The sequence below is a fragment of the Phymastichus coffea genome, unplaced genomic scaffold (assembly GCF_024137745.1).
Source record: "Phymastichus coffea isolate CEN01 unplaced genomic scaffold, Cenicafe_Pcof_1.1 PCOF00054, whole genome shotgun sequence".
Lineage (NCBI taxonomy): Eukaryota > Metazoa > Arthropoda > Insecta > Hymenoptera > Eulophidae > Phymastichus > Phymastichus coffea.
The window spans coordinates 402,259-415,054 of record NW_026706865.1 but is presented as its reverse complement, the minus strand read 5'-3'; the positions used below and the strand labels follow the sequence as shown (position 1 = coordinate 415,054).

The window sequence follows — 12,796 nt, the reverse complement described above, 5'->3', positions numbered from 1 at the left end:
ATATTCTATCGAGGGCGAACAGGGCTTTGTCAACGGGAGTGTTTGTTGTGAACATAACGATGAAGGATATTATCAAATATTAAACGAATCGTCGCGAATGATAACGACCACGCCGTCAAATAAATTGATGAAGATTGATTGAAAAAGATCATCGCGAGTATATCTAAAGGCCAACTTATTATCACTTCAGGACGTTTATCCGGCACGATCTTGTGAGCATAGCTTCGAACCAAGGCACGCGTAAGGAACGAGGTCTCTTTCTTTTCTCGGATCTCCTTGTTATCACCAGCATCAAACGACGAAGTGGCACCATTAGGAAACCCTCCACGTTAGTACAAACATTTTTACTCTCTTTTTTACTGTATCACGCTCGCTAAAACTGCTACCATTCCTAGCAACTAAAGAGGCAGGTTATATCTTAGGCTTTACACTTGAATTTTCCAAAGTGTTGCAGCTACCGAGATGCGTAGAAACAATGCGGTAATATTCATTTATTTTTATTCGAATCTCTATTTACAGGAGTACTTGCCCAAACAGTTTAGTTGCCTTGTTAGAAGCAAACAAATACAAAATGTTAATGAGGATTCCAGTGGATGATTTGGAAGTTGTAAAAGGTGCGTGGATGAATACAAATTTTTATTTCTCTACGTCTGACTATAACCGACCGATATTACTGAAACTCAATCAACATCTCGATCGAATGAATTGCAGCCAAGGATGAAAATCTGAGGCGCATGGCACGCGAAGTCGACCACTTACGAGAAGATTGCGCGACTCTGGCACAGCTGCAGGAGCTTACCGTTACGTTGCATGGGGCAAAGCAACAGCTCGAGGATCTGATCAAGGACATGCTCAACCAGACGCAGAAACAGTTGGCTGAACGTAATGCAGCACATTCGCAGCTGGCTTGTCTTGAGCTCACTCTTAATACGCAGTGAGTTTATTTTTACTTTCGCGAAAAAGACTCTTGCGGTTAGAGTGAACAAATTTACGCGTTTTCCGCGACAATAAAAGTTTCTTCTTGAACACTTCAGCTCTAACTCTTGCATCAATGGGCATTGAGCTACTCCGTTTGTGCAATTTTCGCGGATTCTAATAAACTTGTTTTAATTAATTTCAAGCAATTAAATGACAGGGATTTTATGTACTATTTCATCGATTAAAAATATAAATAAGTCAGCATCGCATAAATTCAGCGACGGAAGCTGTTTTGTTGTTTTGTGAGGCTTGTGCTATATCGCTCCGCATTACGCATTATCGTACATCAAGATATAAACTCATGGAAAATTCCAAAATTCCAGAGGTGGCATGGAGAATATATCTGTGATGTTTGCAAAGCCAGACAAGCGAGCAAGCTGGGAAGAAAGTTTCAATGAAGCCAAACAAAAATTAGGTGAGCTTTTTTTGTAAACCTCTCTCTCTCACTCTCTCTCTCTCTCTCCCCCCCCTCTCTCTCTCTCTTTCTCTTTCTTACTAGCAAACTTTTGCATTTAAAACTTTATATAAAGAGCTTTTCAGTTTCCTCTCTTACGCATATCTGCTTTTGTCGAGAATTATATATACTGCATTACACTTCAGGCGACGAGTTTGGAAAATTCTGCGTTTATGCACATGAAAAAGGATTATTTACACTACATTTTGACCTTTGACTTGCGAACTTAGTATTTATTAAGAATTTTCATAACAGTTGATATAAGAAAATCTTTCTTGCGTAAGCTGCTTTATCACTCTTTTCGGAAGCAAACATTCTTAGTACGTCGTTTCTAAAAATTTCTCTATAAAAAAGTTCATGGCTAGAAAAGCATGCTGCTAATTTAAAAGTTCCGGAGAAGAAAATAAAATAATAACCTTTTCAACATTTTTATTGGAACGAACGCCTACTTAATTTTTTCCTGGACAAAGAAATGTATCAAAATTGTTAGTACAGACAGTAAGGGTGTTCTCCCAGTTCAATCCACAGTTTAATATCTCATCATGTTCACCGAGTAAAAAATGATAGATCTTCTTAAATTGCTCTCACACTTTAATATTACCTGTCGAACAACCAGACTAATCAATAAACTTTATTTTTCATGCAGTGGCCTCAACAGATCGAAGGCCAGTACCGGAATTCGTAGGCCCACTGCCGATCCGTAAAACACGCGCAGGTTTGCAATTCACGTGCGCTGCACCAACATTGGCTAATGGCCAAGGAGCTCGTGACGTTTGGGTGTGCAATAGTGACGGTTACGTCGGACAAGTATGTGTATTGAGCTTGAGTCCTGAACCTCCGCAGGTCACGTCATGCAACGGCGTCTGCAACGCAAGAATTCTCTGCGTTGCTGGCATTCCTGCCTGCACGTCTGTGTGAGTATTTGGGATATTTATTGATTTTTGTTCGACGACGACGTGCAAAACCATATACATCTAATGGTACTCTTTACCACATTATTTTCTTTCAAATTAAAATTTAGTTTTTTCTTGAATTATAAAAAACAAGTTTTCATGAGAAATCAACTGGACCCCTTATTGACTTTTTACTGTTCATGCACTCAATAGGTCAAATTCCTGTGCACCAGTTAACAATGTCTTTGTTAATAGTAAAACTACTGTTGGTGTTTTGGCTCAAAGTACAGATACAAGTAGTGGAAATATTCAACTTGACAGGTACTTAAAAGTAATGGAATTTATTCAAGACTGACGAGTGCACATTATCAACAAAACATCTGTATACTGATACCATAATCTAACTAATAGAAACTTCCGATATCAAATAAACCCATACCTACTCGATCAATATAACTAACACTTTTCATTTGTTAGAAGAGATACGAAATCAAACTAACTCTAATAATACATCTCCTTTGCAACAATAATAAAACTAATTCTTGTGTGCATCAAAATTTCTACGTCATAATTAACGACATATGTACATGAATTGGTAGTATACCAGATAATGGATTTACCTTGGCAATAATTGAAGAAAATTTAATGCACGAAAAAATTTGCAGCTCAAGCTCAGACGACTCGGACTCGGATGATATTCCATGTGCGGACTTGGCAAGCGTCTCTTTAGTGGGTGGTGATGTCTCGAGTCTCGACAGTGGTGCCTTGGACGAGGACTTCAATCAGCCAACCATGTGGCTAGGCACCGAGGACGGCTGCGTGCACGTCTACAATTGCACCGATAACATCAGAATCAAGAGGAATAAGGTCAAGCTGCAACACGGCAGCAGTGTTCATTGCATTATGTGAGTGAACTTCGTTTCTTTCTCCTAGTAGTAATAGATAATTATAATTTTGGATAAAAACCATTTCGAAAAAAAGTAACTCAGCACCAAGATTAACTGAAAATATTCATAATTAAAATGCTTTAATCTGGTTAAAATGAGTTGATTGCGACAGCTCTATTACAAAAGCTTGTAGAAGGTTAATTGCAATATAATCATAATTTACTTGTCATCTTTGTTCCAGATATTTGGACAATAAAGTGTTTGTATCATTAGCGAACGGCGACGTTACTGTTTACTCGCGAGACCACCGTAAGTCTGATTTTTGTCGGTCAACTACGCTAACGTACTACATTATGAATCCAAAAATAGGAATATCAGTTTTGACGAAATTTTTACGATTCATTTCTACGTCTCTGAGACGTATCCAATTTTATTAGCCCAAGCAAATCTTTTAACAGTAAAATTTCGATGTCATAAACATTCCATCATTCAAGTGAAAAGTTTTCCTACAAGTTCTGTCTCGTTGAATGGCAATTTGTTTAGAACAAGCTAAATCTAGCGCTAGAAATAATTTCAGTTGGCGGTTGGAATACATCGGATCCAACAACGTTATCAGTCGGCACAGTTGCCTCGCCCGTAACAAAGATGCTACCAGTCTCGGGTAAATTGTGGTGCGCCAGTCACAATAGCGTGAAAATTCTGAATCCGTACTCACTGGTAATCGAGCATACGTTCGGTGTGAGCAGCGACAATAACCGGCCGATCTCGTGTATGGCGAGTTCAGGTGGTTTCGGCGTCTGGATATCACTTTACAACAGCGCTATTCTCAAGCTGTTCCACGCCGGCAGCTTCGAGTGCCTTGCTGACGTCAATATCGCGCCTGCAGTCACCAACATGCTTGCCAGTAAGTGTTGACTCCGAGCTGCCAGCTTTACAGTATTGTTTGAGCTCTCAACAATGGGACTCGAGCTTAATAAAGTATTTTGGACGTTGAGCTGACAATTAAACAATCACACGTAGAAAATGCTTGGAAAATAACATCTACGTCTGACTGGTATTCGGAAAAGACAAAAGAATTGATTCAACATTGCGCCATGCGCTCAGCCTTACTTCTCAAATAATTTCAACAATCTCGTCTGAAATTTATTTTAACAATAACATTCCTCTCGTTGCAGATTGCGATGACATAATTCGGCAGCATAAGGCCGCGTGCCTACGGGTCACCGCGCTATTGGCATGCAACGAGCTTCTGTGGATTGGCACAAGCGCAGGCGTTCTTCTAACAGTACCCATACCACACATCAAATCCTCCACTCAGAGGATGTCGCAAGTGCCTCTTGTTACCGGTACAGATATAGACATGACATAATATACGACTGTCTATAGATTCTTGTCGAGGTTTCATTATATTTCGTGGAAATCAAATACAAATTTTTCAATCGTGTCCAAGAGAACATTGTCTTTATTAGCTTTGCTTTATTCATTTTTCGCAAACTTTCAATTCAACGCGCAGAGTAATAATAATGACATCACTGATAATTCCACCAGGCATACCGCACGGACACACGGGTCACGTGCGTTTTCTCACATGCGTAGAAACAGCCAGTCCATCAAAGAGTGAGCCGCGACCTAAGGCCAATCGTTATTCTCTGAAAGGTAGCAAATCCTTAGGAGCACAGCAAAGTAATGCTAACGGTAGTGGTAATAGTGTCGAACGTGGACGATTACTCGTTATCTCTGGTGGAGATGGTTACGAAGACTTCCGTGGACCTCAAGCGTCGGCTGAGCTACAGGCAGGCCGCGAGGACTCGACCAATCATCTCCTGCTCTGGAAGGTCGGTGCTGCTTTATTTGCAACTTTCTTTGACGCAAAACTATTATTGTTCAAAAGCTATTGTCGTTATCTGGCTATTTTAATAATAAATATTAATTGCAGGTTTGATAGGGACTAAAGAAGCCCAGTCCAGGGATGGACTTTGGTATTGATTTTGAGGAAGCCAAGAGAAGAATAATCGCGCTTGGCACGCCGACACGTCTGAGAAAGCCGCTGTTGCGCCAGAAGGAGCAGAGTCAACAGCAGCAACAAGATGATTTTCGTCAGCGGCGACGTCGAGCGCTTCGCGATCGAAGGTACACCCTTCAGTTGGCTCGGAGGGATTATCATTCCTCAACGCGATGAGGCAATTACACACGTGATTCAATCCTTTATATTATTGTTCACTTGACTAATGTCTCTCAATTGATGATTGCGTTGAAGATGGATGTGAAAAAACAAATTTCTACAGTGACTGACTCGCAAAGCTGTATGAAACAGTGCTTTATGTTTTCTGGCGATAATTGTCTGCATTTAGACGTTCATGTAATTTATCGTTAATGATTCGATCTTATTGAGAACCCATTTAAAAAAGATATGAAAAAAGGAAAGTAAAGAGCATAGCCATTTTGTTTTAACCTATATTTACCTAATCTTATTCAAAAGAGTATCAAGTTATTTTGGCGGATTAAAGTTTTATCAATATCAATAAAGCAAATAAAGTACAGCTTTGTACTTCAATTTCCTTAGATTTTCAAATTTGATACATTTTTCAATGAATTCGCGTACACAAATTATGTACTAGTTAATACATAATAAATTAGTACATTTGTATGAGTCTGAAAGATGATATGCATCAAGTGTATCTGTGATGTCTCACAGAGTTCGATTGTGAATTCCCTTTCATCTAATTTCATAATAATATATTTTGTCAAGGAGTACTCACAGTTAGATGGAATAAAGAAATAATCACATATTTATTTGCACTAAAGTATTCCAATTACACCTGTCATGTATTGAATAAAGAACATTGTTACAAATATTGTTACCAATTAATGCGAACGCATGGAAAGAAATTGTTCTTTTGAGCTGATTTCAAAAAATATGAAATTATAATATAAGCTTATGTTTAATTACAACTGTCAACTTGAATACATTTACGTTGAAAGGGATTTACTGGCATGCCGATTTATTAATGTTTATGGATACGAAATTATGTAATTTTTATATTTTTTTATGGTGACGTTAAACTTTCAATTTTTCTTTCTGTGCAATTTATAATAATAAAATCTTTACGATGTACTTATACTTATTGTTTGTTAACAAATACCATTACAAAGTTAAATTTTTTTATTGAATATCAATGTTTTGGTTACAAGGAAGAAAGTTAAATTTACAATTATAATGTGACACTGCAAAAGGAAGTTTTCCTTGAACGTTTTAAATGTTGCTTAAATGTACCTGAAAATAAAATGACGATATAACGAGCTTAAACTTAGATAATGAAATCACGAAATTTTCTTTCGTGTATATTTTGAAACGATATAATCCCGTATGCCTAAATTTAAATAAGTGAATGAGTGTAACAAAAATACCCGTACTATATAAAAGTACGATAAAGTGCCAAAATTTACATTTATCTCTTTGTAAATAATCTAACCTTTTTGCAAATAGCATATCCAAATATACAGAACCAGCGTCTTTCTCTTCGAAATAAGTAGTTAAAAAAGAAAATAAATTAATTGAATATATATGTACATATTTAAAAATTGGAAAATTTTATACTAAAAAACTTATTCCTCCATGGCTAAGGTAAATTTAAATTAGAAATATAAATGCATTGTTCAATAAAGTACAGATTGTTAATGCGTCGTTCATATATTTACTTTTAAAGATATAAAATTGAAATGGCACATACGTTGTAGACAATTCCAAAGTATTTGAATAGGCGAATTGCAATGTTTGTTTATTATTTGCAAACAACTGGACGCTACAGAAAACTGAAAAAAATAATGGTTTGATTTATACCGTTAATGTTATTTTTTTTAATAATGAAACGTTTGATTTTCTAATTATTACGTTGAATATTATTTCTTTCTCCATACTTAGTACTGTTGTAACAAACTATCTGTACTTACAATTTTTTTATATTCAATACTCTTTTAGAACAACCGTAATCGAAGTGAAATCCTAAAATAACAATAAATGAAATATATAGGAAAATTAAATCTAACTGTAAAGTGTTACAGAACATATAAATTTATGTCAAAGTTAATGATAACGGATAAAGCACGTGTGAATTAGATTGGAAAGAGGAAATCGCGGTATATAATTTATGATACTTTGATGTATGTTAACGTGATGTAGATTATGTATGGTAAAATGCATGAAGTTGAATAAAAATCTATATTCTATAATTTTTGTAGTAAAACGACTTATTTTATAAATATTCCTTGCATTTTCATCCCATAAGCCAATTAGTATGATATTATAATATTAGATTTAGAAATATTGGAAACGAATATTAATTTTGAATACTAAAAAAATCAATTTTTTTACTTTGATAACTGGAATAAATAAGCTTTTTTCTGAATTGGTAAATCATCCATTTTATTAAGCACATAAATAAATAATTACAGTTGAAAAATATTGCAATGCTTATTCATTATTAGTTGGTATAGCTCCATAATGGGTATACTTAAATGAACTAAGTAGTCCGCTTCCGAAAGAAAAGGAATGGCAAACCGAATGGTGCACTATACTTTTCTATTTGGATACATCAGAATAGTCGGAGTGATGCATATTTGGTCAAGCTAATATCGAAACATTGAATGATTTGATTGACATATGAAAATTTCATTGCTTAATAGGAAGAACATAAGGTCCCATCGCCGTACTACATTAGCAAATGCCGATTCGAAATTAAAATGTATCGGGCCCACCTATCTTCAAGCTTACATCTTGCGCTTTAAGGTGATTCATTCGAGTTATCTGAATTTGAGACGAATGCTGTCAGAGCCATCGTTTTACTTTGCTGTTAACATAATGTTTGCGAAGCGATCGCTCTCGAGTATTCAGCTAAGCCCAATTTACTAAGGCGGCGGAAAATTTCTCCCTCTCACTCGCTCGCGACAAGAGAGGAGGGAGAAGAGTCGCGTTGTCGGCAACGGAGCTCTCGTCACTTTTTCGTTGGACACCGTCCGAGTAACTGCTTCATCGACAAGATCAAGTCCGCGTATCTGTCCCGACCAAAAAAACTGTTATGTGCCTTCTTCGCGTACGCGTGAATGCTGTGCTACGTATCCACGCTCTCGACTAGGCCCCTCGGCGGCTATAAGGGATGCTGTCCTGGCGCGCCATCTACGTTCACTCTCAACACCCGCAAGGCGACGAGGCCGTCTCGCGTGGGTATTGTCGTGGTGTGCCCTTTCAACACTCGCAGCGGCCTTTACGTAACGGTCGAGCTAAGAGAGCTCTCTGCGTTCAGTGTCTTATTTGGCCAATCGCGCACTCAAACGTATTCGTCACCTTTGTACAGGCCTACGAGTCTACCGCTAGCTATGCTATTATAGTCCGATCATTTTAAGTCACTTGTATTTGTATCAAGTTTCTTTTTTTATTTATTTGACCTATTTGTTTTAGAATAAATTTCAATTAACATTCAACCTCATTCCACTCACGTACTCGTCCTCTTTTTTTATGATTACCAGTCTTGCCCGCAATTAAAATAAAAATTACCCCATAAAATTGCCTACCAAATAGAATAACGTACGATTCGTCAAAGAATTACGAAGTCTTTACCCGCAGAATTAGCCTTAAAAGATCGCGAAAGAGCAGACAAAGCTTTTCGATATTGAACTTTAGAGGGAAAGCGAGAGAAAGCGTAGATTCGAATGACGCGAGGACTTTTATAATTAAAGGAGCCGCGCTAGCGAACGAGATAGAGATATAGATAGATAAAGAGAGAAAGGAAGCGGAGGCAAGGGGAAGCTAGTGAAATTTGAAATACGCCGCCGCAATCTGCGCATCTCCATGGAGGCCTTATCGGATTGTTCCGTTTCTCCTTTTCTCCTCTTTCTTCGACTCTAGCTGACGTTGGAAACAGTGCGGCTGCATTGTCCCCTTTGTCGCGAACTTTGCCTGGAAGAAGAAGGGCCAGTAGTGCTCTACAAGGGAGAAATGTCAGGTCTTGAGGGGAGGATGGTTGGCGAATAACCCGCATTAATTGCTCATTGTTTTCACCGCGTTCCACCTTTCCCCTCTTGCGCCTCCCCAAGGTATTACACGTCGCTTCGCGGATTCCTGCATCTTGACGCGCGCATGCAAAAGTTCGCGGCTACTGCTTGGGAACTGCTAGCGCGCGGTGGAATGCGAATGATGAGAATATACACACTCGCGATACTTGATGAGGGATTACTGGTAAATAACTATTGCAAATTGTTGCATGGCGTAAATAACCTTGTTGCAGTCTATCTTATGAAAAAGCTTTGGGATGTACCTACTTTAAAATGTTGAACGAATGAACAAAAAGCATTTATTGTACCTGTAAATCACATTGAAAAACTAATAAATTAATAATTATAATTATGGCTTGGCTGTTTCTTGATCTACAAGTCGGCGTAATAAGGTATACTGATTATTTTTTTAATAGTATTCAACAATATGAGAAAAAATTTACGAAATTTATGATGGGAAATGTTGATCTGAATAATAAAAACAACATACCACTGAAAAAAACTTAATTTTCAACGAGCTCTAGAAAAAACTCAATCATTTCAAATATTCACAAGTTACGATGTAAGAAAACGAAAGACAAAACTTTCGAAAAAAGGGATAAAAAACGATTAAAAAATAGCAGCACGTAAGCAAGAGGTTGCCGATCGGCCAAGGTTGAATAAAATAAAAGGAACGAGAAAATGCAAAAGTCGAAGAAGCGTGCTTGAAAAAGAGAGCGCGCGATCGCAAAATGCACGAGAAGCGCGCTAGAGGAAATTGAAAATGCCCGGAATACCGGCGCTAAGGATTTCGGTCGCCCTTTTCGCGGAGAGAACTATCGAATTCTTTGCGAGCTCCAGCGCTAAGCCGATAACTTCAACGCTAAAAACGTTTCGATACTTTGCTGGACTAAATTATCGATGCTTGTTTATACTTCGATCGCGCACTTGATTACGACACATTCAATTTTCCAATAATAATTAAATCAAGTTTTAACATTTACAGTTACTATATTTCGTGATTGTACAATAGTTTCGATAGTAGACTTTAGAGTACGATCGGAAGATTTTTTACTACGAGTACATCCAAGATAACGTTTTCCGTGAATACGTTCAATTTTCAATGATTCAATTAGAACATTGAAAAGCGAATGAAATTCTCTACATTATTAACCATAAATCTTAATCAATTTTGATTTCTGTCCATACATATGTACGCAAGAGCAGTTGCTTGAAAATAAAAGACACTATATGTGAAAAGTAGGCAATATTTTACTGTTTTAAATACAAAAAACGAGAATGCGAATCTAGCGAATCATAGCGCTGATTATCATCAGTAATGAATGCGGAGATGAGGAAAGTAGTGAGTTGTACTGATAACGGACTTACTCAAATATTTCATAACTTCCTTTTAGAATCTTTTACATTGAAGAATTTTTGCAATGCAGGCGAATTTTATTGAAATAAAGCTTTTCTAGACTTAACGGCGACTTTGCGATTGACTTAAAACCTTTAATATTTAGAGCGGAATTATATACATCAAATCTTTGATTCATCTGAACAGAACCACTTCTAACGAGACAAATTAAGTTTTCTAAATGTGAACATTCCACTGAAAAGCGCCTAATAACAAGTACTGTTCAATACTTGAATATGCTTAGAAATAATACAATTATAAAGTAAACCTTGAAAGCCAAATTCGAAAGTAAAAAAATAAATAAATATTGAAACAACAATAATAACATCGTCTTTCAACAGTTGGCTTTAAAACATAGTTTTTCGAAAGCTGAAGCGGCTAAAGAGTTATATTAATTCTATTCTTCATTATTGTCAAAGAAATCAAGAAGACTATAATGTTCAATTCGTGTTCGTTCAAATATTATGTTTGGTCGTTTTATTTTGATAACTTGTTCTTTAACTTGTATTTGTGCAATGTAAGATAATAATTCTGACCGATAATAATATACTACCAGTTTTTTATGCAATCATGCATCGAATGGAAGCGTATAAATTTGTTTCTACTTTGCGTTCACGATGCCTCCATCACAATCTAACACAGGTAAAAAGTCAAGTAGCCTGTTTTTGTCTTTCTTCGTGTATTCAAAAGAAAAACTATTTGGCATACCATTTACCAACTTATTTATTCGGCGATCCAACTTAATGCACAGGAAAAAGTAAGTGTAGAGTAATAAAGAGTGCAGTAAACAAAAGAAAAAAAAAACAAGTAGGAGACGCGTGGAAAGTAGTCAAAGTCAACCTTAGGTACGACAACTTTTTCAAGAGAGAACGAGAGAAGATGCATGGGAAAGTCGTGTAGGATGGGTAGGGAGGCGTGGCACGCCTCTACACCAGACAGACCTCGCATATGCATGGAGATACACAGCCTGGTTGCTTGCCCGATGAAGACAGAATGCGCTTGTCGAGGAATATTTTGCTTAGCTGACAGAGAGAGAGAGAGAGAGAGAGAGAGAGAGAGAGAGAGAGAGAGAGAGAGAGAGAGAGAGAGAGAGAGAGAGAGAGAGAGAGAGAGAGAGAGAGAGAGAGAGAGAGAGAGAAACTGAACGTAGTCGTACTGTCAATCATTTTTTTTATATTTATACATTTATTTTAATAGAAATACTCTTTGAGAAACGTAAAAACGGCAAATACACTGATAAATTTTTCTATGTAAAACTTTTTTATTGCTCTATCTTTCCAGAAAATATAATGTTTCAGGCTCAAGCTTTTAAGGATGCAAGAGAAAAATATTTCAAACGTCACAGATATTTGATCTTCAGAAATCAAATTGGACAAGAAATATTGTAAAGAAGCGGAATGCAGCTTGGGGAATAATGTAATTTTACTTAGAGACGATGTTGATGAGAAAAGAGCAAAAATGAGAACGACTAGAAAGAAAGAATAAAGCAATACAGAAATTGGGCTTTAGGTAATTTGGTACTAGACGGAAACTTTGTAATTTCAGATGATTTATGAAATTGGCAAGATTGAAAAATGTATATTTACATCACGAGAAAAATTAAAAATACAAAGGCAAAGTAATAATTGAGCGAATCTGGCTTTCTGTTTCTTTGCAGTTGACTTTTATATTGTACCTTGGCCTCGTGGCAGGTAGACTTTTCATAAAGGAAAGCAATTTACACGCAAATATAATATCAGGTTTAATTCTTTTGTATCGTTTCTTTCATTTTATACATATTCTCAAGCTGAAAGTATTCCAAGAGATTACTAAATATTAAAATAAAATCATATCGTTGACTTACTTGTCGTATACCGAAGTATCGCAGGAATATCATAATCAACTGTAAGCTAAAAAAATGTTTCTGAATCTGACAAGTTTAGAAGGTTGCAAGCCTCGAAATCGCATATTACCACAAAGCTGCGAATAGAAGACGAATAGCATGGCATGCGACACAGTTTTGCCGGCTGCGCAGTATAGGGTGCGCGAGGCGACGCCAGCAGCAGTAGCAGCAGCAGCAGTAGCGAATCTCTTGACTCCACGAGAGATGAGGTGAAGTGAGAAAGAGAGTACGCTCAGTCACCGCCCGATCCTCGGCGCG

General features: G+C 37.0%; 1 protein-coding gene across 5 annotated transcripts in view; it reads left to right on the top strand.

The window, feature by feature from the left end:
• LOC131665757 (uncharacterized) overlaps positions 1–7,433 on the top strand; it is a 48,275-nt gene extending 40,842 nt beyond the window's left edge. For 2 of the 5 annotated variants that reach the window (XM_058937860.1, XM_058937863.1), the window contains exons 14-25: positions 191–328; positions 520–614; positions 712–934; positions 1,302–1,393; positions 2,079–2,346; positions 2,539–2,646; positions 2,991–3,230; positions 3,454–3,521; positions 3,790–4,116; positions 4,385–4,558; positions 4,761–5,047; positions 5,149–7,433. In XM_058937860.1, the coding sequence (XP_058793843.1) occupies positions 191–328; positions 520–614; positions 712–934; positions 1,302–1,393; positions 2,079–2,346; positions 2,539–2,646; positions 2,991–3,230; positions 3,454–3,521; positions 3,790–4,116; positions 4,385–4,558; positions 4,761–5,047; positions 5,149–5,154 (2,026 nt within the window). In that variant the 3' untranslated portion in view covers positions 5,155–7,433. The remainder of the gene's footprint in view (positions 1–190; positions 329–519; positions 615–711; positions 935–1,301; positions 1,394–2,078; positions 2,347–2,538; positions 2,647–2,990; positions 3,231–3,453; positions 3,522–3,789; positions 4,117–4,384; positions 4,559–4,760; positions 5,048–5,148) is intronic. The other 3 variants (XM_058937862.1, XM_058937861.1, XM_058937864.1) reach the window with 3 other exon arrangements.
• The last annotated feature ends 5,363 nt before the right edge of the window (positions 7,434–12,796 follow it).